General features: G+C 33.0%; 2 protein-coding genes, 1 long non-coding RNA gene and 12 other non-coding genes across 16 annotated transcripts; 13 read left to right on the top strand and 2 right to left on the bottom strand.

The window, feature by feature from the left end:
* The first annotated feature begins 1537 nt into the window (after positions 1–1537).
* LOC107005240 lies at positions 1538–4235 on the top strand. Of its 2 annotated transcripts, none has more exons than XR_001454847.2 (2): positions 1538–1649; positions 2731–4235. It is a non-coding gene; the product is annotated as an uncharacterized LOC107005240 (long non-coding RNA). The 2 variants fall into 2 exon arrangements; XR_001454848.2 differs by having other exon boundaries at positions 2720–4235.
* LOC114075464 lies at positions 1864–1955 on the top strand. Its single transcript, XR_003575910.1, has one exon. It is a non-coding gene; the product is annotated as a small nucleolar RNA snR60/Z15/Z230/Z193/J17 (small nucleolar RNA).
* Positions 2026–2122, top strand: LOC114075465. The gene has a single exon (XR_003575911.1). It is a non-coding gene; the product is annotated as a small nucleolar RNA Z43 (small nucleolar RNA).
* On the top strand, positions 2172–2251 carry LOC114075415. Its single transcript, XR_003575866.1, has one exon. It is a non-coding gene; the product is annotated as a small nucleolar RNA U61 (small nucleolar RNA).
* Positions 2299–2383, top strand: LOC114075425. Its single transcript, XR_003575875.1, has one exon. It is a non-coding gene; the product is annotated as a small nucleolar RNA snoR14 (small nucleolar RNA).
* Positions 2440–2532, top strand: LOC114075470. The gene has a single exon (XR_003575916.1). It is a non-coding gene; the product is annotated as a small nucleolar RNA Z101 (small nucleolar RNA).
* Positions 2563–2687, top strand: LOC114075459. The gene has a single exon (XR_003575905.1). It is a non-coding gene; the product is annotated as a small nucleolar RNA snoR86 (small nucleolar RNA).
* On the top strand, positions 2730–2854 carry LOC114075460. Its single transcript, XR_003575906.1, has one exon. It is a non-coding gene; the product is annotated as a small nucleolar RNA snoR86 (small nucleolar RNA).
* Positions 3053–3147, top strand: LOC114075462. Its single transcript, XR_003575908.1, has one exon. It is a non-coding gene; the product is annotated as a small nucleolar RNA snR60/Z15/Z230/Z193/J17 (small nucleolar RNA).
* Positions 3203–3302, top strand: LOC114075466. The gene has a single exon (XR_003575912.1). It is a non-coding gene; the product is annotated as a small nucleolar RNA Z43 (small nucleolar RNA).
* LOC114075416 lies at positions 3336–3414 on the top strand. The gene has a single exon (XR_003575867.1). It is a non-coding gene; the product is annotated as a small nucleolar RNA U61 (small nucleolar RNA).
* LOC114075424 lies at positions 3478–3565 on the top strand. Its single transcript, XR_003575874.1, has one exon. It is a non-coding gene; the product is annotated as a small nucleolar RNA snoR14 (small nucleolar RNA).
* Positions 3591–3685, top strand: LOC114075471. Its single transcript, XR_003575917.1, has one exon. It is a non-coding gene; the product is annotated as a small nucleolar RNA Z101 (small nucleolar RNA).
* A 3442-nt stretch (positions 4236–7677) lies between the features above and the next one.
* On the bottom strand, positions 7678–12229 carry LOC107005233 (chloroplast processing peptidase). The gene is made up of 5 exons (XM_015203769.2): positions 11682–12229; positions 9807–9944; positions 8571–8657; positions 8191–8258; positions 7678–8093 (listed from the first exon to the last, which is right to left on the bottom strand). The coding sequence occupies exons 1-5, from the start codon at positions 12162–12164 to the stop codon at positions 7949–7951; spliced, it is 921 nt and encodes a 306-aa protein (XP_015059255.1). The 5' UTR covers positions 12165–12229; the 3' UTR covers positions 7678–7948.
* A 1836-nt stretch (positions 12230–14065) lies between these two features.
* On the bottom strand, positions 14066–18283 carry LOC107007311 (proline-rich receptor-like protein kinase PERK1). Its single transcript, XM_015205881.2, has 8 exons — positions 17392–18283; positions 16190–16744; positions 15979–16065; positions 15807–15877; positions 15525–15601; positions 15216–15363; positions 14942–15103; positions 14066–14749 (listed from the first exon to the last, which is right to left on the bottom strand). The coding sequence occupies exons 1-8, from the start codon at positions 18011–18013 to the stop codon at positions 14420–14422; spliced, it is 2052 nt and encodes a 683-aa protein (XP_015061367.1). The 5' UTR covers positions 18014–18283; the 3' UTR covers positions 14066–14419.
* Positions 18284–22553: the final 4270 nt, after the last annotated feature.

Raw genomic sequence — 22553 nt, 5'->3', positions numbered from 1 at the left:
TCCCTTCCCTCTTCCTTTTTGTTCACGAAAGCGTTTTTTTCTTTCATTTTCTTGATACTTGAGGTGTTAGATTCAGGTCACAACTGTGCTGCAGTGTAAAATGTAGGTAAAGTAGCAATGGTTTGAAAGAATATAGTTGGTTGATAATTTCAAGTTAATAGGTTTCTCTCCTCTTGCTTAAGTCCTATTTAATGTGTTATAATACTCATTGTTTCTGGCTCAGTAAAATGCTGTATATGGAAAGGCAGAATTGTGCTATAAAAAAATATTTATACAACTAAAATATTTCTATAAGATAAGTATAGTTATTATACCCCATTAATAAATATGTAAATATAAATATTCAGTTGTAGAAAATTAAAGAGTCGTCGCTTGATGTGGTTGGTTTGGATTTGTTTGGTTGAATAAACTTGAAAAACATTATTCTTAGGTTTAGTTGAGCTTGATTGTGAAAAGAAAATAAAGTGAGATTATTAATTTTTCGAATGTTTGGGTTAAATCTAATTATTGAGATTTATATTAGAAAATGTTAATAACCTTTTTGTGTAAAATATTATCTCCCTTTTAGGGTGTGTTACTAGAGAGGATACTAAATTTTTCAATGTTCACTTGATCAAAAATTTTAAAAAATATTTTCTTTAGAAAATTGTTCTTCTTTTTTAGTGAAATAGGGAAAACATATTTCACAAATGAATTTTACGTAGATTGTATCTTCCTACTCACCAACTACATATTTTATCTTCACTGAGTTGTGAAAGGCGATCACGTCGTTGCAATGGCAAAGAGGCGACCCTTCATCGCCTTTTAGCTTTTGTGGTGAGGCGATCTTCAAAAGGCGATGCCATGACGCAGAAGGTTAGAGGCGAGAGGCGAGAAATGCTAGAAATGTGTCGCCTTTTGTATTTTCTTAAAAAAAAGGCGACCAATTTAGAGTTTTAAAAGTTAAAAGATAATTTTAAGATTTTCAACTAGATTCCTTCGGCAACTAGCCAGGCTTTTCCGGTGACTCCAAAGTCTAACCAATACATATTTCTTCTTTTCTTCTTCAGACTTGAGCCACTTCTACCTTTGTTTTGGCTTTTGTTCTTTTTTTTTTCTCGTTCAAATTCTAGACTTTTAGTATGTATACTATATTTTTAGTTTTTAAATTGAAAAAATAGCTAACATGTTATTGTTTTGATTATTTACATATGCAATTAAGTATTTTAATTTTTTGGTATTAAATGGTGTCGCACTTCACAAAAGGCAAGCGCCTCGCCGTTCGCCTCGGCACAAGGCGAGGCAAATCATTGTCGCCTTTTATTATCTTTCACTGTCCAAAATACAAACTCATCCCCACCTTACATAGTATTTATTTGATATATACATAACGAACATACGGAAATAAGTAAGAAATTTACTAGAAAACACTCGGAGTATCGAACGTACAACCTTACTAATAAGCCTTTTCAATTTTAGCCCAATAAGTACCCAAAACAAATTGATATATTAGCCCACAAAAGCCCATCACTTTAGAGATTTCTCAGCGGCCCATCACTAAACCCTAGCTTCCGCCATTTTTCTCTATATAAAGTACCTTCGTCTCCATTAAGCTCAAACACTCACTCTTCTGATCTAGGGTTTTACAGCTTTCACTTTCCTCCATAAGAGTAAGCTTCGCCCTTTCGATTCTACAGTTCAATTTCTCTGTTTTGATTTTGATTTTATTTGGCCTATGATTAAATTTCTTAAATATAGACAAGCATATGTCTGAATTTTCATCATGTTGAATACCTAATCTTCTCTATGAGGCCAATTACATACTTTTTTTTTGTTTTTCTATCCAGATTTCAACTTTTTGTGCTCAATAATTCAAAACAAAAACTGGGTCATATGATGATTAGAAGCATAGTTCAAATGAAATTATATGATTACAAAATTTCTTTTTAGTCTTTCGCTCCTATCTGATGACTCTTCATATTAGTATTAAAATCTAATTTTTAAGCCATTGATTGTTGTTTTTATTGAAAAATTGAAATGGTTAATGGACAATGACGATTTATCTATTGGTCTCGTTCGTCGTAATGGTGTTTAAATCACCTTGCCGACCATTCTGATATATCACCACCCATAAACTGAGTCCCGTTATCATACTGTTTTGTTAATTTTTTAATTCAATTCATCATTTTTTTGTGCTGTGATGAAAAATTCCTTGTGTCGGAGACTTAGCGTCGTTGATGGCTTACACAACCCTCTAAGAAGTTCTGAGCACTTCTTTTGTTTCAGTATTTTGAGTGAGTAGTGAGTAGTTGTAATTGAATGAAGTGATGATAGAATTCATATGTTAATTCACTGAATTACATTTTTATGATGTTCAAAGTGAATCTCGACAGGTTCTGATCGTTTATTAGTTAATTAATCCTCCATTAATTCTGATTTTGCTTTGTTAATTTCTTATCTTATGGGCAAATGATGAAATTTTTATATCGTAAATGGGTAATTTGCGTCTGAATCATTCATTGATGTTATCACCTTGGAGAACTGATGCCCTTTAAACTTATTTACTTTGTATGCCAATTAGCAGAGCAAAGGTGTCTCTCAAAAATGACACTCATTTGCATTGAAGGTTGGCTATATACATAGCAATTCTCCGTGCCTTTCAAGCTTTTTTCTTGTATTGATTATGGCCTCGAACAAATTGCTAAATTTTATCCCTATACTGTTAAATTTGTGATACAAGCCAATTTGCAGAGCAATGGTGTCTTTCAAAAATGACAGATATTTGCATTGAAGGTTGGCTATATGTATGGCGATTCTCCGTGCCTTTCAAGCTTTTTTCTCGTGTTGATTACGGCCTCGAACAAATTGCTATATCCCCAATTATACTGGTTGTTATATCTATGATAAAGTTTTGATCTTTTTGATTATTTGTTTGTGTATCAGTGGCCAATGATTAAATTTCTTTTATAGACAAGCATATGACTGAATTTTCATTATGTTGAATACCTAATCTTCTCTATGAGGCCAATTATATTTTATGCTTTTCAAAATATGTTTTTGCTTTGTTATATATATGGGTCAGATGATGATTAAAAGCATAGTTCAAATGATATTTTTTGTGATTATAAAACAATCTTTATAGTCTTTCGCTCCTATCTGATGACTCTTGTTTTCATTTGTGTTAAATGCATGATTTGTTTTTTGAAAAATTGAAATGGTTAATGGACTGTGACGACTTATATCTATTGGTCTCGTTCGTCGTAATGGTGTTTAAAACCACCTTGCCGACCATTCTGATATATCACCACCCATAAACTGAGTCCTTATTTGTTTTAATGGTTATTTTTTGGTATATGGTGCTATGATGAAAAATATCTTGTGTCGGAGACTTTGGTCTGTGATGGCTTACACTACCCTCTAAGAAGTTCTGAGCACTGTTAAATTTTTTACGATCAATTCGATTACTTTCTGTTGTGTTTTTTGTTTACTTGAGGAGGAACGACGTGATGATAGAATTCATAAGTCTGTCAATCCACTGAAATACATTTCATGATGTAAAGTGTGAATCCCGACAGGTTCTGATCGTTAAATGATTAATCCTCTTCCTTTTGTATGGGCTAATGATGAAATCTTATATATCGTAAATGGGTAATTTGCGTCTGAATCATTCATTGATGCTATCAACCTTGGAGAACTGATGCCCTTAAACTGTTTTATGATTTGTGATATAGAGTGTAGGAGTGGGAATTTAGGGTAATCAATGGATATATTTGGTCCAACTCATCGGAAACTTAGAGGAAATGATGTGTATTTATTGTCATCTGATTTGCATTCCATATGTGGATGTTAAACTAGTGAATGATTCATTATAACTGATCCTCTTGTTGTATAGTGAAATATTGTTTTGATTATGTTAATATGTTCAGAAGATCGCGTCATTGTCTTGTTATGTAGTTTTCTTTTTTATTCACTAAACAAGATGCAGCTGATAGATGGAGATCTCGAGTTGGAGACATAACAATTAGAAGAATTCAATTGGGAGGCTCGATAGTTGTAAATTATACTGAGATTTACTGAAACCTATGCTAAAAGTCTCTTGAAACTAGTAGTCACAATTGTACGTTATGAGTCGATTATTATAGTCGAATATTGATAATAGTTGCTCGACTCTTTAACTGTCACAAATGGAGATTGCAAATATTAAGAAATTGCAAATTCTAAAGCCGAGAAAATGAAGTTTCTTTACCTGGGTTTTCTATCTATTTATTTCTTTCTAAATATAATGTTCAACAAAGAATTTTGCATTAGTTACTAAGTCATTCAACTTTGATTGTGTTCAAATAGGCAATATAGAGGTATATTACTAATGCAAAGATGTAATGTGTAGTGGTTGAGTGGCCAATTGATCCTCAAAGACACTTGTGCACATCAAAAATTAATGTATTGCTGACAAGTGAAGTGTCATGTTGGTGCAAGTTAGCCTAGCTTATGTATTGTTTGGTTTGTTGGATTAAAGATAATACACATCTTCTATAATTTTGTTATTGGAACTTTATCCACTACTATTTAAGATGTTGTTTATGGAGTCAATTGATCTTGACGGCTAAAAATGTTCATTTTGAAGGTAGAGAGAACTCCGAAGCAAGGTAAAATTGCAAGTTGTAGTCTAGAAATTTAGTGTTATTTTTGCTCAAACTTTTTGTGGTCAAGCGAGCGTCGAAGCAAGTAAATTTTATTTTGCCGCTGATGTGTACTAAATCACATTTTAGCTCAACTTTTTGTGCATGTCTGTTAGGACAATATCTATGGAGCTAGTTGGCTCTGATGGTTAAAACGACTCATTTTGAACGTCAAACGAGTCACGGAGTAGTTAGATCTCCCATTTATCGATTTTGGTGTGTTATAGTCCATGAATTTTTGGCGATCGAGAATTTTGTTGTTTTTTTTTGCTTAAATTTTTCGTGGACGTTCACTAAAACGTTAGCTATGGAGTCATTTCACATTGTCGACCAAAATGACCTATTTAAAAGGTCGGACAAGCTCCAAAGCAAGTAAACCCTAATTTGGCGATTTTCGTGTACCATAATCCATGATTTTTTGTCATCCAATATTCTGACGTTTGTTTAACACAAATTTTTTGTGGACCTCCGTTAGGACGTTACCTATGGAGTCAGTTGGCCCTAACGGCCAAAATGAGTCATTTTAAAGGTTAAACGAGCTGCGAAGCAGATAAAGCCCTCATGTGCTATAGTCCACGATCTTTTCTGGTGATCCAAAATTTTGACGTCTTTTTTGCCCAAATTTTTTGTTGGTGTACGCATAGATATTAGATATAGAGTCAGTTGGTCCTGATGGTCAAAACGATCCATTTTGAAGGTCAAACCTCAGAGATGGTAAACCCTCATTTTGTCAATTTTTGTGTCTATAGTTCATGTATTTTTTGTGATTCAAAATTCCGACGTCTTTTTAGCTCAAATTTTCATGGACACCATTAAGGCGTTATTGAAGACAATTGGCCTTGACGACTAAAACGGTCCATTTCCAAGGTCAATTAAGACCTGAAGCAAGTAAATCCCATTATGCCGATTTTGCTATACTATAGTCCATGGATTTTTTGTCATCCAAAATTTTGACGTCTATTTTGCCCAAATCTTTTGTGGACGCCTATTGAGCTGTTATCTATGAATCTAGTTGGTTATGAAGGCCAAAACAATCCATTTTGAAAGTCAAACGAGCCCAGAGCAAGTAAACCTCTCATTTTGACGATTTATCGTGTGCTATAGTCCACGATCTTTTTTGGTGATCTAGAATTTCGTTATCTTTTTTGCCCAAATTTTTGGCGACGTCCCTTTAGACGATAGCCATTGAGTTTGTTGGCCCTGACAGTCAAAACAACCCATTTTGAAGGTCAAATAAGCCCCAGAGTAAGTAAATCCCTCATTTTGACAATTTTCGTGTGTTATAGTCCACGATCTTTTTTGGTGATTCAGATTTCGACGTCTTTTTTGCCAATTATTTTGTGAAAATATGTCAAGACGTTAGCTATGGATCCAGTTAGCCTTGACGACCCATTTTGAAGGTCAAACGAGGCCAAAGTAGGTAAACCCCCTATTTTGCCTATTTTTGTGTGCATAGACCATGGATTTTCTCTAATCCAACATTTTGACATATTTTTCTATCAAACTTTTCTGGACGTTCGTTAAGACGTTAGCGATGGACTAGTTGGCCTTGATGACCAAAACGATCCATTTTCAAGGTCAAACGAGCCCCGAGGTAGGTAAACCTCATTGTGTTGATTTTCGCATACTATAGTCCATGGATTTTTTTGTCATCCCGATTCCGACGTCTTTTTTGTCCAAATTATTTGTGGACGCCCGTTAAGAAGTTATTTATTGAGGCAATAGTCCATGAAGGCAAAAAGGGTCCATTTTGAAGGTCAAACGAGCCCCAAAGCAGGTAAACCCCTCACTTTGATGATTTTCATGTGATATAGTCCACGATCTTTTTTGGTGATCCAGAATCTTGACTTTTTTTTGGCCCAAATTTTTTGTGGATATCTGTTAAGACGTTAGCTATGGAGTCAGTTGGCCCTGACGATCAAAATTACCCAATTTCAAGCCCAAACAAACCCGAAGCAGGTAAACCCCATTTTGCCGATTTTTGCGCACTATAGTCCATGAATTTTTGTCATCCATAATTTCAACATATTTTTCGCCCAAATCTTTTGTGGACGCCTGTTAAGACGTAATCTATCGAGCCAGTTGACCCTGACGGCCAAAATGACCCATTTTGAAGGTCAAACAAGTCCAGAGCAGGTAAACACCTCATTTTAATGATTTTCGTGTGTTATAGTCCACAATTTTTTTGGTGATCCAGAATTGCGACGTCTTTTTTCCCAAATATTTTGTAGACAACTGTTAAGACGTTAGCTTTGGAGTCAGTTGGCCTTGACTGACAAAACGACCCATTTTGAAGATCAAACGAGCCCGGAGCAAGTAAACCCTATTTTGCCTATTTTCGTGTGCTATAATCCATGAATTTTTTAATCTAGAATTTCGACATCTTTTTTGCTCAAATATTTTGTGGACATCCCTTATGACATTAGCGATGGAGTCAGTTGGCCTTGACGACCAAAACGACCCATTTTAAAGGTCAAACGAGCCCTGAAGAAGGAAAACCCGTTTTGCCAATTTTTGTGTACTATAGTCCATAAATTTTTGGTTATCCGGAATTCCTACGTCTTTTTTTCCAATTTTTTTGTGGACGTTTCAATTAAGACATTATCTATGGAGTCGGTTGGTCCCGACGACCAAAACGACCCATTTTGAAGGTCAAACAAGCTCGGGAGCAAGTAAATCTCTCATTTTGATGATTTTCATGTGCTATGGTCCACGATCTAGTTTGGTGATCTAGAATTTCGACGTATTTTTTCCCAAATTTTTTTGTAGATATCCATTAAGACGTTAGTAATGGACACAGTTGGCTCTAAAGTTCAAAGAGTCCCGAAGCAGGTAAAACCCATTTTGCTAATTTTCGTGTGTTATACTAAATGTCATAGCATGAAAAAATATACCAATAGAGATTACAATTATGGAGAATTAATGCGTGCATTATTTTTGCTAATACACTCTACGAACGACCCCTCAGTGTTCACTGGATCTCTAGGAAGTCAACACACACAAAAAAGAAAAGCAGATGAAAGTGTATCACGAGTCTGAATATAACCAATGACAACATATCCAATGAAATTTTACCACTGGAATTTGAAGAGGATGTGTACAAAACCTTACAACCTCAGCTCAAATAAGTCAATTGCCTGCTAATATACATTACATTACATCCTACCTCAAACTAGACATATTATGGTACTATGCCAAAACAATGAATAGATAATCACTTTTACATTTTCATATCAATTCCAAACAGAAAAGGAGGAATTGTGACTTTTACAGTTTTCAGGCTAAATAAGTTACTGAGGCACTGTTATATCACTAGTACTCTTCTCCTGCTTGTCGACAGCACAACCTTCAGGAAGAACTGTTCCGCCAATTCTTTTTGGAGGCCAATACCGCAATATGGACCTGCCTATTATGTTTTTCGCAGGAAGTGCTCCCCTGTTGAAAAAATGAAACAGAAATAAGATGAGCATACTTAAAACGAACTAGCACTTTATAGGAGGCGCTCCATCTTTTCAGAGAGCGGAAAACTCACCACACATGGGAATCATAGCTGTTATTCCGATTATCACCCATAACGAAAACTGAATTCTCAGGTACACGCTGCAGTATGACATGGATAAAAAACAGTAAGAACACTAGGCATTCTTTTTTACACTAAATGGAAGTTAAACAACAGATTTTGGCCAAAATCAATACTGCTCGGACACTTAAAAAATGCACTACTTTTGGATGATCCAACACACATATGTTGATGTTTTTGAGGAGTCCGAGCAACATAGGCTACAATTATGATGGTTTTTGGTAGTCAAATCTGGATGAGCCAATACTTTTGTATATTCGAAACTTCCTAAGGAAATGAATTGGAGGGGAACTGATTGCTGAGTTACATGAATCAGTAAAAATGGAACTTACCACTGGTGTCATTTCATATTTGGGTGCCTCGTTTATAAAATCTTCATTTCGTGGAACTCCATTTACGATCAGCTTTCCTTCATGAACCTGCACTACCAAGAATCACCAAAATATTTCCTTTTTTATTTCTGGCAATTTGGCCATATATTTGGTAATACAAATTACTCCCCCTATCCAAAATAAACCAGAAGAAAAGACAAGATATACCAACTATTTAAATGTATGGAGATTCATCATGGAGAGGATGAGAGGGATCTTGTTTTAGTAAATGAAAGGCAGACTTCCCTTGACCATCCTTTTTTATATTAGGATTTAGAACCTAATTATAACACTTACACAAGTTGAATATTTGAGATATCTTTCGGATGTTTAAGAATGAAAAAATGGAAGTACAATTGCAAAGTCTAAAAGAGGATTTCAGTTAAGTGGACAGTGTCTTCCATAATTGTCTCCGAATCTGATCCATTGTATTTTATTTTTAATTAAAAAAGAGAGGCGGAGTTCAAGTTTAAGATTAAAATGGTTGTATGGCTTAAAAAAAGTAGCAGAAGAAACATGCATAGCCTTAAACAAAGATGTATATTTTTGCTAGCTCTTTGGTGCAACCTGGTTTTGTACATGATGAAGAAGCAATCCTAGATACAATAGAGGATCTGTACAATCTGCAATTACATTTTGTGGCACTGCTTAGTGCACGTATTTATATAATCTTTGGTTACTTATTTAGTAAAAAGGGAGTAATTAGATGCAAAAAAACCTTGTTGAGGACTAGCTCGTTAGTGGAACCAAATGGTGGAGAAGCATGCAATTTGATAACGCACATTGATATTGCAATTCTATCATGGACCACTTGGGTAATCCGATGGTTATATATCATCTATGTAGCGCTATTGGAGAAGATTCGAAAAAGACATGATAAGTCAACAGAGGGGGAATGGTGGAGAGGAGATGCATAACCCAAACTGAGTTTTTACAAAAAGGATTGTTCCCTCAATATACTGATTGGATCGACCAGGTCGTTGCATGGTTTTGACAAAGAGATAAGCATGTGGATATTGAAAGACTCAACTCTTTGTTGTTGAGGGAGCATAGCAGAAATGAAATACGAGGGTATTATCACCCAAAGGCATAAATTAGTGGTGGCTGTGAAATACCAATTGATCAGTCAAATCAAGCAGTTCAAGTCCACAGCAATTAAAATATAGTATTGTTGCTTCTATTATCTAGTGAACTCACCTCGACAACATCACCTTCCTTTGCAACAATCCTCTTGATAAAGACATCGTCGTCTGTGTATCCTACCTCCTGAAGAACTGGAGGACTTTTGAATATTACTATGTCATTGGGACATGGCTTTCTAAAATAGTAACTGACCTGCAAACCACAAGATCGACTTAGTTACGAACAGAAATGACTTCAAAATAATCGATATAAGATGGAAAGAACAGACTCTTCAGGAGGTTTAAACTTTATTTCAATAAGATTTGGTACGAGGCTTAAGCATATGTTCATACCCTCAGCTAGTCTATGATTGCAACACACGTACACATAACCATTAAATTCAAACACTGTTACAAGAAAGACGATGCAATTTACAGGTAGTTCTCTTACACCTAGTAAAAAGTGATTTGATGCATTTACAATTGATAGCAACAGCAAATCGATCACTAATCACTAAAAATAACTATAATCCTAAAATCATATTTAAAGTTAAACTATTTCATATTTTAACGTCTATACTGTCTATACTTCGTGATACTGACATTTTCGTTTCAAATTCAATATTTAGGTTCAGGAGGGACCAAGAAGCATAAACTCCACAACAACATTGTCCTCTACATTTCACTTGTCTCCAACAATTGATTCCCTTACATTTCAGTTTGTCCCCAACATCCAATGTTGGAAACTAAATCAACTCTCACTAGTTTATTCAGAAGGATATATTCAGCAAAAAAATTGTCCAACTTATACATCAATTATGCTTCAATCTCGACCTAGTCGGCGTTAGCTTATATAAATCACTTGTAATTTGATGATTCATCATAGTAGGCTGTCTTTACACTACTTCAACATACTTTACCCTTCTCCTTTATCCAAACTTGAGACCGACTATCCTAGCAAAGTTGAACTTCATCAGCATCCAAAAGTATAAATTCACAAACATATAGTCAAAATAAAACAAATTACTTTTCAGCTACAAGTTTCCAAATCAATTGTCAACTGTCACTATTTAAATCAGAACACTATATTCAGCAAAACATGTCCAACTTTATCAACACCTTATATAGAGTATCAATTATGCCTCTATCGGAAACAACGTCTCTACCCAACAAAGGTAGGGGTAAGGTTTACATACATCCAACCCTCCCCATACAGCCTTACCCCACTTGTTAGACTACACTGGGTATGTTATTGTATTGCTTCTATCAGAAACTAATCGGGTTTAGCTTAGATGATTCATCACAGTTAGACTAGTTTTTGACTGGCATTCAACCTACCTTAAACCTCCTCCTTTACCCAAACTCAAGCCCAACTATCCTTGTGAAGTTCCACTACATCAACAATAACAACAACACTACTAGTCTACTACTATGCCTCAGTCCCAATATGAAGTCAGCTATACGAATCCTCACTGCTTCATCATGTCAAAACAACAAATTCACAAACATATAGTCAAAACAAAACCAAAACTTTACTTTTCAACTACAATTCTACCTCCACATCAAATGTGGGATACATGGGACAAGGAACTACAATTACTACTACTAATGTTGCTTCTGCTGCTACTACTCCTATGCCTCAGTCCCTATTTGGGGCCGGCTATAAGAATCCTCAATGCTTCATTTGAGTTCAACTCATATCACAATAACAAATTCACAAACATATAGCCAAAACAAAACAAAAATTTACCATTTTAGCTACAATTATATCTCCAACATCAGATATGGGATACATGGACAAGGAGCAACAACACTAATACAACTAATGCTAATACTAATACTAAGTCCCGATTTGGAGTCAGCTATATGAATACTCACAGCTCATTTAAGTTCAACTCATGTCAAAAGAACAAATTCACAAACATATAGTAAAAACAAAACAAAAATCTACCTTTTCAGCTACAATTCTATCTCCAACATCAAATGTAGGATACATGGACAATGAAGGTATAAACCTTGGCTCAGCTACAAATGACCTAAATGCAAGTGATATAGCCACTGCCACAAAAACAGTTTTTGCATCATCTGATGTAATATTCACCCATTCTGGCAAAACCCCATTTTCCTTCTCTGATTGCTCATCATCTCCACCACCACCACCACCACCATCTCCGCCGCCGTCACCGCCGCCGCCATCACGGTCCAAAACCGTTTTTGTCTCATCTTTAACCCCTTTACACTTAAACCTCTGATTTTGAGATTTGCTACATCTAAAACACTTAAAAGGTAGAATCTTTGAGGTTTTTATGTAAGATTTGTAATGGGTGTCATTGAATTGAAGGGTTTTAGATAAAGGGTTGGAATTGAAAGGTGAAAATTTTGAAGTTTTTGAAGATATTGAAGAAGATGGAGAGAGGAACTGTAGAGTTATCATTGGATTTTTCAGTATAACTTTTTTATCTGCAACAATTTTACACAGTTTCTTGATTCCTATATGTGTCCAATTTGAATTGGTAGTTAATACTCTATTAAAGTTTGAGTGTATTTTACGTGAATTATCATATTAACGCAAATTTAAATGTTTATTTATACAAGTCTAAAGTTGAAAGATATAAATATATGAAGTTAAGTTACATCTTATTTGGATGGTTGTTACCGTTTGTCTCGTTAATTTAAATATAACGTGTGTTTTGATTGTTACGTAAATTCTATTGTATCATATGTTTAAATTCATGGTTTGGTAATGATAAAAAGATATATTTTATATGGATTTGGTGTGATTGTCTCCTTTGCCTTAGTATTTTCTTCTTATTTTTGTCTTTGTTTAGTATTTAATAATCATATTTCATCTTTTATCCTACTTTTTCAAGGTATTTCAACCTCATATTCAGCTTCTTATGTAGGTTTATCATTCAAACTATAGTTGTGTGACATGTAACAATTGAGAATGATATAACTTATCCGAACAATGTATTCATAAAACACAATACGATACGATAGAATATAACAAAATACAATACAATACGATACATTATGAAACATTACGTAATAATCATAACTTACTAATTGATTCTTAAATTTATTCATGGGCCTAATAATTTTGGAGAAGTGCAAATAGCCCAATTTTGGCACCTAAAAGTGGCAAAGGCCCATTTAGATCAATTCACTAGTGATGGGCCAATGATTCACCAAATTCAGCCTACTATTTTGCTTCTTAATTTAATGGGCCAAAGCATGGTCCATTATGCACCTACTCATCATATTCAGCCCAAAAATTTTCCACAAATAGGCTATAGTGGGGTCGATATGTGCGCTCCGTGATTTACTTTATTTAACATCTATTATCTTCCACCAATATTTGATAATTGTAACATCAACCACTAACGTTTAGATAAAAGGAGGAAATTATTTAATTTTTTTTTAATTCTGTTGAAATTTAAATTCTAATCTCTTGTGACTTTTACTCGCTTCATTAACCACTAGCCATACTTTTATGTCTTCACATTAGATGGTTTTTTAATTTAAATTTGCATTATTATTCATTATGTTTTAAACAAAACTTTGTCTTATACCGTTGATCATAGTAACAGAGTCTAAGTTTTCGCTAATGGAGCTAAAATATAAAGACATAAGCATATCATGGAAAAATCATGAAGATTCAATATATAGATTCATACTTCCCATTTTTCTCTTAAATTTCGTGTCGTGGAACCCTATGTTTATGTCATAGTACAAAATTTATTTGCGAAAACAAGCTTGATATACTGTCTACCTTTTATATAAAAACATTGCTACTAGTTTAATCAAACACCTTCATATAAATCGAAAGTCGGGGAGAAAACCTAATTATTGGGATGAGTTTGGAACCTTAAACCAACCACTTTGGTTACCCAACAACACCAAACAAATGATTAATCAACAAACATATATACCAGAATGGTGCAACCAACTGATAAGATAAATACAGTTGGCAAAAAAAACCATGTGCTATTGAAGTAATAAAGTCAAATAAATATGGTGAGATCTTAGCAACTTGTGACTTGTCCCCATGTTTTCTCTTGCATGTGCAAAAAAGGTTGTGTTCAACATAATTTTAATAGATACCCCATTTTAACTTTTGCTTTTCTTTTGTGTGACATGTGAACATAATATTCCCCACAAAGGACCACTATATAATTTCATTAAACAATATATATTCAATCTTAAGATATACGCAGACCTAACCCCATTTGTATGGGGTTAAGAGGTCGTTTCTAAAAGACTCTCGAGTCGAAGATATTCATAACAAGACACAATGGTCAAAGTTGTAGTTGGCATGACAGATTGGATTCAAGAAAAGACAAAATTCAAAGTTGAATAAAATACAACATACAACTTGCTTAGATTTGTCATCTACCAATCAATTGATTCAAATAATCAAATCCAAGTTGCAAAATACACACTTCAGCCAAAAAGAAAAAAAAACATCAAGGAATAAGTCTTAGTTGATATGAACAAAACAATCAATGCTACAAATTGAAGCATTGGATAAAAGAATTGACAGAGTAAATACAATGGAGAACTTATCTCATTTAAAAAAAGAAAAAAAAAATCTGTATATTGACCAAAATAAATCATCATTGTGGAAGCATTCATGTTATAAAGAGTTAGAGGTTGAAAAGACTATACAGAAATGGAGTTTCTTGTGTACTAAGAAGTTCCACTGAAGCCTTTACTTCCACTGAATCCTCTGCTGTCTTTTCTCATCCGACCCGTTTCCATTTCCGCAGTTTGATGGCCTTCGCTACTTGATCCAGACGGGTTTAGTCCATATTCACTCGTTGGATTACTGTACTGATCACTGCTGGCATATTCTTGACTTGTCGCGAGTGCCATCTTCCTGAATTTCTTCATGTCTTCGTTGTACTGAAGTGTGTCGTAATCTGAACTTGTATATGAACTGTATACTGTGCTGTGTCCAGGTTTAATCCCTTCGTTAAGGTCCGATAATGAGACATCTCCTTCCAAGGCTCGGAGAACCTGCTCAAGTATAGCGTATAAATTTAAGATTACGGATATTATGTCTAAGTTTGCAATCTATAACTTGACTAGAGCATCAAACATGGTGCTTTTTAGTTTTGATTCAATTGTAGAAGGTTGCAGCTCATTGCGACTCGAAACTTCATCAATGCTTAAGTATGTTTTAATCTTTAATGTAAAATGGAATTTCACCTGTGTCATTCGTGGTCTACGCTTTGCTGAATGACGCACACAAGCAGCACAACAAGCAACCATGCGAGCCATCTCATTATGGTTATAATCATTTTCTAGCCGACGATCAACAAGGCCATCAAACTTTTCATCTTCTAAAGCTCGTGTGAGTAATGGGCGTGCCTGAAATAGACAGAAAGTTATTTCTTTGTTACGATAACAAATTACTCAAACTGCAGAACTGGTGGAAAGAAAGGAAATCAAACATGTCGCACATGTCTGCATAAGTACTCACCCAGTCCACCAAACTATCTTCGATGTATGATTGAGTAGAGTCAACAGGCCGACGTCCAGTTATCAACTCGAGAAGCATTACACCAAAGGAGAATACATCCGACTTCTCTGTAAGCTTTCCAGAGGATGCATATTCTGGAGCCAAATACCTAGGAAGTTGACAATAACGAAGAAACACATTCAGGTCTATTTGATAATCAAATGAAAGAAGAAGCAGGCAATGATCATTAACATCGACCAATCACTAGAATATCAATAACACGACTAAGAAAAGGAACTAACTAACTACACACAAGAATCCAAGTCTTACCCAAAAGTTCCCATCACTCTGGTGGAGACATGAGTATTAACATCAGAAGTTAGCTTGGCAAGTCCGAAATCAGCAACCTGAGAAGACAAAAAGAACTTCTTTGAGGAAACAGGATTTACTCAATAAGTACAATTGAATTCAGTTTCTGATGGCATCATAATGTATAATAAGCAAAGATCAACCTCCGGGTAATAGGGATTAGAGAAAATCAATGTCAATGATTCAAAAATCAAACAAACATAATGGTACATGTACTACAATCCACATGCAAAAGACTGTTACCTTAGCCTCAAAATTAAAGTCGACAAGTATATTAGCTGCCTTGATATCACGATGAATGATTTTCGGTTGGCCTGTGAAGAGAAAACAATTCATTTCACATATTGAATATGTAACATAAAAGGCTTGTAGAATTATAACATGATTTAAGAATGAGAAGGAGAGAAAAACATACAGTCTTCATGCAGATACGCCAGTCCTTTAGCTGACCCTAGAGCAATCTTTAGTCGTATTGGCCAATCCAATGGAGGCCTTCCCTTTCCTGAGATATTATAAGCATAAGAATTTTGATTACTAGACAGATCGTATTTATAATTTGAGACGAAATTTGTAGGAAAGTAAAAAAATGATCTTTTTATATAGTGGAGGCAGTAAGATAGATTTACCATGTAAATGGAATTCCAAAGTATTGTTTGGAACAAACTCATACACAAGCAGTCTCTGAGCCCCCGTAATGCAGTATCCGACAAGAGACACGAGATGCTTGTGATGTACACGGCTAATAATCTCAACTTCCGCCTGAAATTCACGTTCCCCTTGTCCACTTCCAGCCTTAAGCTGTTTAACTGCAACTTCTTTTCCGTTAGGAAGGATTCCTTTGTGCACATAACCAAAACCACCTTGTCCAAGAAGGTTAGCATCTGAGAAGCCATCAGTTGCTCGAACCAACTCCTCGTATGTGAATGTGCTCTGTGAGAAACCTAAGGACATGGGAGGGGAAGGTGGTGGAAGCGCAATTTCAGACCCAGAATAATTTGAAGAAGCTCCACTGCTGTTCATGTAAGGTTGAGGCTGAGGTGAAGGTGCACGTGGTGGAGCATGTGAAGGTAGTAATCCCCCTGCTGGTGGAGGAGACGGTTTAGGGGGCATTGCAACAAAATGATCTGCCGAAGGTGGAGCATTTTGCTGCCAATGATGCATCTGCCCACCATGAGGGTCAGCTGACAAACAACATTAAAATTAGTCATCACTAAAGTTCATCGAGACTCTGACTACGTCAATCATCAAAAGATATTCACTATCAAGAACAAAATATATAAAATCCTGTTTAACAAACAAATATGTTGGCCAACAAAACAGAAAAATAACAAAATGCCAACGATAAATTGTTTCAAGCCTCTCAAAACACCCAATGACTTATACCTCAAACACTCTCCTATCAAGCTGTTCCCCTATTATTAAGAAATTTACAATGTGTAAGAGCATATAACCAATCCATCAACTTTCAAACTCATCATTTCTTATCAGTTATGACAACTAATTATCTGAATCTCTAATGCTTAAACTCCACAAAGCCATTCTACAATGAAACTAAATGGTCAAAAAAGTCGACATTCGACATCTTCCTGTCAATTATATATAGCTATGTTTGGCTGTAGATTTTGCAAATTTATCTTCAAATATCTTTTTAAACGTAAAAGTTATCAGATAATCTTCAATTTTTTTCCAAATACAATGCATGTCCAGACTCAAATTTTAAAGTTTCAACTTCAAAATCTACGATCAAACGGAAGCATAAACAGATCTATTTAGATATCCAGACACTAAAAGCTCAAATTTTCATGCATTTATTCAAATAAGATCTCACCTTTGACCCCTAGTGGTGGTGGTGGAGGAACATAGTAATTTACTGGTTCATGATTTCTCCTTTTCTTCTTCTTGCAAAATATGAACAACAAACTCAGAATCGCAAGAATCAAAACACCCCCGATAGCAATTCCAACAACAACCCCTGTCGATATTCCCGACGACCCTTCATCTGACGGCGGTGAAGAAAACGCCGGCGGTGATGGTCTTCCTCCACTAGGTGGTGAAGGAGATGCCCCTGAAGGTGATGGCGGAGAATTCCCTCTCGCCGGAGGAGATGGGGTTGAAGGGGTGGTAGATGGTGGAGAAGGAGACCCAGATGGAGCAGGAGTTGTTGACGGAGGCGGATTGGAAGATGGAGCAGGTGTAGTTGGTGGAGGCGGAGAGGCTGAAGCATCCGGCGGAGGAGTTACTGCCGGTGGTGTCGGAGTTCTTGCTGGTGGAGGAGCTTGAGCAGGAGTCGATGGAGGTGGAGCCGTTGACGGTGGGGTCGGTGACGCCGGCGGCGGAGCTGTTGCAGGGGGCGTCGGAGACGCCGGTGGAGGAGTTGTTGCAGGAGTCGACGGTGGAGGAGAAGTAGCATTACTAGGAGCCGGGGCGGTCACCGGCGTCGGAGTTGACATTTTCCGGCGACCCTTTCTATACCTCTATATGTTAAAAAAAATGAAAAAAGAAGACAAACCCAGAAATCAAATCAAATAATACAAACAAAAATTCGTTAAAAATCAAAACTTTGTTAATAAAAATGTGATTTTGTGGAAGAAATTCATATAAACTTTAGCTTCTCTTTATAGAATTTTACTCTTTTTGGGAGAGAAAAAATGGAGAGAAGAAAAAAAAAGGAAAACAGAGAGTCTAGTAAACTAGTAGTAGAATAAAAAGAGAAGAAGAATAACCATGAAGAAGATATTTTAATTATTTTTCTTAAAATTATTTTTATTCTTTTTAATAACTTTTAACTTTTTTGTTTTTATTTTAGTGCGACTTATTTACGTCAAATCAATAAATACATAATACGGATTGAAAATAAAATAGTTATTCCCTCTGTTTTATTTTATATGTCATCTTTCAAATTTCAAGAGTCGAACAAGTTTATAGATCTTTTAAATATTTTTAATTGTCAATTATTATGACTCATAATATCTTTTACGTAATTTACAAATATATAAATTTTATTTCAAAAAAAATAAAAATTTCATACCCAAATTTCTGATCAAATTTTAATTGTTTAACTCACTAAACATAAAAAACGTCAAGCGTCATATAAATTAAGACAGATAAAGTATTACTTATAGCTTATGTTTTAAAATTATTCATTTATCTCTGATTTATCGTGTTTTTCTTTTACACATTTTTCAGGTAATACTAATCTTTTAAAAAAATTGATTACTACTTATCTTCTTCAAATATTTACTCTATTAAGGTTTTTGTAGTCTTCAAAATTAATTAATACTAATAAAGACAAAATATGATTGTGGTAATTTCTTTTATCTTGAATTTTAAAATTATTTTTAAAAAATTAAAACATATAATTTGAGGCCAAAAAGAGTATAATTTTCACTTCATTAAATTAGTTAACTATAATAAATTGTGATAATTTAACATAGCTTTGATACATAAATGGCTTTATTTGCAAAAAAAATAATTTAATATAAATACATTGTGCGAATAGATATTTATTTCTAAGATTTAACGTAAACACCCAATTCAATATTTCATTATTTTTTTACGATATCAATTGAGTTTTTCTTAAATAAAAATAGCCCCACTCCTAATTGAAGATCAATAAATATTAACACAAAAATTACACTTGTGTTTTGGTATAAAAATCTATGTAATTATAGAATAATAATTTATTTTGGATTATAAAAATCAAATTTTGCCATAAATAAGTTTATGATTAAGGATATTTTCTATAAATATCGATATATTTAAATTACAACTAAACTATAATTAAGGCGCATTTAAAGGCTCAATAATATCCACGTGGCCGCCGACGGCCGGTCGTAACACGACCGGCCCGCGTTTTCACTTTTTAATATTTTAAACAAATTTAATAATATTATTAATTTATTTTTCAAAATAAGCAAATTATAGTATTTGCTATTAAAATAAAAACAATTGAATGTCAACTTATCATGATAAATGGATAAAAGCTCACTTGTATTTGAGTAAATTACGTTAATAAATGTAAAATATTTTTTTATATTTTTTATTGTGCAAAGATTAACTTATATTTCAATTAATTTTATGAAATATTTATTCTATGTTATATGTAATGAGTATTGAAGAATTTTGTTTATCAAAGTAATGTAATGTTACTCAATTTTATGTCACACTTTAAGCATTTGTCGTATATATGTACTATATATTTTTACACATATATTTATCGAACTTAAAATTAATTAGCTCATTCATATTTTTAAAATAAAAATTTAACCTTATCAGATGTTTATATCTAAAGAGTAGTTATGTGATTAATTAACTAACTTATATCTTTATCGAATTATAAGTTCCAACTAGAATGTATAATTTGGTGTACTACACGTCAATTTTATTTAACTTTTTAACAAAATTCAAATATTTTTAAACTAGATATAAAACATGAAAATGTCATTTAAAGTTTCAAACTCATATATATAATATTTAATTTGAGTGTACATTAATTAATGTTTAATTTATATAAAATTATAACTAGTAACGCTTGTTCTATATAGAGTGATAATTCACGTGAGATACTTTTAAGCTAACTTATATATATCATGTGTATAGTGTAATATCAAACCATAATCAACTTATAAATGATTAACTAATTTTGATATATGAAATTACATATCAATTACTGTTATTTAGTAATAAAAGTCCGATAAATCTATTAATTTGATATAAACATACATATAAGTTTTTACGCTTCATAAAATCTTAGTAGTTAGTAGTACTACTAAATAATCACTTATATATTGATGTGACTAAAATCTTGATGGAATATAACTATTGTTTAGGTTTAAAGTAAATGATTAGTGTGACACTAATTGGGTTCTAAATTTAATTAGTCAATGATTAGTTAACGTGTAGTTTTACATTTTCCTTTTTTTTATCTTTTTTTATTTACACATATAATATATTTATTTTAGTGTTGAAGATTGGCCTTAAATTTAAAGTAAAATGGCCAAAAAACAGCTGGATGCATGGAAACAACACCAAACATTTAATTATATTTAACGCGTTTTAAAAAAAAATTAAAATAATAATAAATCATCCAATTAGTAAAAATAATAATAATTTCACTATCCATAAATAGCTGGTTTTAGAAAACTTCTAAATTTTTCTATATTTCTTTTTCTTCAAAATATGGTCAAACTATTCAATATTGGATGTTAGAATAGAAAAGTGGACCTTTATATAGATAATGATTTTTCGACGAAAGATATTTAATTTAATTATTCCGTCTTAATTAGATGTAATATAAGATTTTGTAATATGAGGGATGTCATCCCACATTATAGGAAAGAAACTAAAAATATACTTAGAAATTTTAAACGTTAATCATTATTACACTAATTAACTTAAATAGAACATTATTCAGTTCGATTTTTTAACTTCAACTTCAAATTCACCTGATTTTATATTTGAATATTAATTTTAAGATCTCTTTCTTCTCTACAACTCATTTCCGCATTACTTTTATATAATAAAAAATACTGTCATATATTTATATCGGTGATTCGATTTTCGCTGAAATTTGAAGTAATATTGTTGTTAACATGTCAATAAAGACCAACAAATAAAGTATTAAAGTTATGCACGATTTTAATATTCAATGGTAGGGAACTATAGACCTATTCTTACGTTAACGTTATGAAATATATTGTCAATAAACAATTTTATTGACTTTTAAATGTAGGTGAATTATTATATTTCTATATTTATAATATATATATTTGATGCATTATTTTATTTAATAAAGTAAAAAAAAACAAAGAATATGTCTTTAAAGGCAAAATTGCATGAATAATATTTGCAAAATGACAACTAGTTGCCAGAAGTTATTTGGAAATATTATGCATGCATTGTCAGCAAATATTTATAGTGACAAATAATTTTATTTTGTATTTTTTGGAATAATTGTTTTAATTTTTTTTTTTGAAAATTAGAGAAAAATTCAAATCTTAATTGAAGTTGTATTTTGAATTTAGAAATAACTATACATATATACAATCTATTTTCCAATTACTTTATTTTTTTTCATTTTAAAGTTATATTTATGCAATATTCAAGAATGAACATTGTTTCTAATATTATGGGCAAGAATATAATATCTTCAATTTTATGAATTAATTTAAAATATGTTTTATAAAGAAAAAATTATATAAATACACAATTTAATTATTTTATCATATTTTCTAAAATTCTCTATCATTTAAAAAAATTACAAAAGTTTCTACTCTCTCCTATTAGCGAATACATTACTTTACGTGAATGTATCAATCAGATACGCGATGCATCAGGACGTTGATCGATGTGTTTAAAATAGGGACATGATGTATCGATACGTTTTGGGATTCCATCACATTTAAGGGACTTCTGTAGTTTGAAAAAGAGTAGGGATATAATGTAATTAACTCTTAACACTATTGGATTTGTATAAAATTCACCTAAAATCAATGACTAAACATTTACATTATAAATCTATCGAGGCATAATGTATATACGTGACTTAACTCGACATCAACTATCATTTAATTATGCCTCCATACTATATATCAATGTACATAATTAGACACTTAATCTTGTATAAAATTGAACAAATAAACACATATGTCATATTGCATAACATGCATCCTATCTGACATGATAAAAATCAGTTCAAGTGTGTATATCTCATATATGAACTTTTATATTAGATGCATGAATTTGTAGTCTATATGTACAACGCATAAATAAATTTAAATTTCTCGTTACGCACATTAAAAATTAAAAAATATAATACTAATTATAATCAAATTAAAACACACTTTTATATATCATTTCATGAATGGATGCTTAGAACTTTAAAGGAAATAATGTTGCACGTCTTTGGTGAGCTCTTATTTGTTTGGACTTTGAAATGTCGTGTTTAACCTTTTTTTTTATATTTCTTTTATTTATTTGATTTTAATTTAA

The sequence above is a fragment of the Solanum pennellii genome, chromosome 12, assembly GCF_001406875.1.
Source record: "Solanum pennellii chromosome 12, SPENNV200".
Taxonomy (NCBI): domain Eukaryota; kingdom Viridiplantae; phylum Streptophyta; class Magnoliopsida; order Solanales; family Solanaceae; genus Solanum; species Solanum pennellii.
The sequence above is the reverse complement of the archived record's forward strand: the minus strand, read 5'-3'. Positions and strand labels throughout refer to the sequence as shown.

What these genes read in the sequence shown, in the direction of transcription:
- LOC107005233 (XM_015203769.2), bottom strand. Translation starts at nt 12,164, where the DNA reads ATGATAACTCTACAGTTCCTCTCTCCATCTTCTTCAATATCTTCAAAA. An exon ending in AATATGAAATGACACCAGTG is followed by an intron (nt 8,259 to 8,570) that starts GTAAGTTCCATT and finishes GTCATACTGCAG; the next exon opens with CGTGTACCTGAGAATTCAGT. An exon ending in AGCTATGATTCCCATGTGTG is followed by an intron (nt 8,094 to 8,190) that starts GTGAGTTTTCCG and finishes TTTTTTCAACAG; the next exon opens with GGGAGCACTTCCTGCGAAAA.
- LOC107007311 (XM_015205881.2), bottom strand. Translation starts at nt 18,013, where the DNA reads ATGTCAACTCCGACGCCGGTGACCGCCCCGGCTCCTAGTAATGCTACT. An exon ending in GGCGTATCTGCATGAAGACT is followed by an intron (nt 15,878 to 15,978) that starts GTATGTTTTTCT and finishes TTCTCTTCACAG; the next exon opens with GCCAACCGAAAATCATTCAT. An exon ending in AAGATAGTTTGGTGGACTGG is followed by an intron (nt 15,104 to 15,215) that starts GTGAGTACTTAT and finishes TGTCTATTTCAG; the next exon opens with GCACGCCCATTACTCACACG.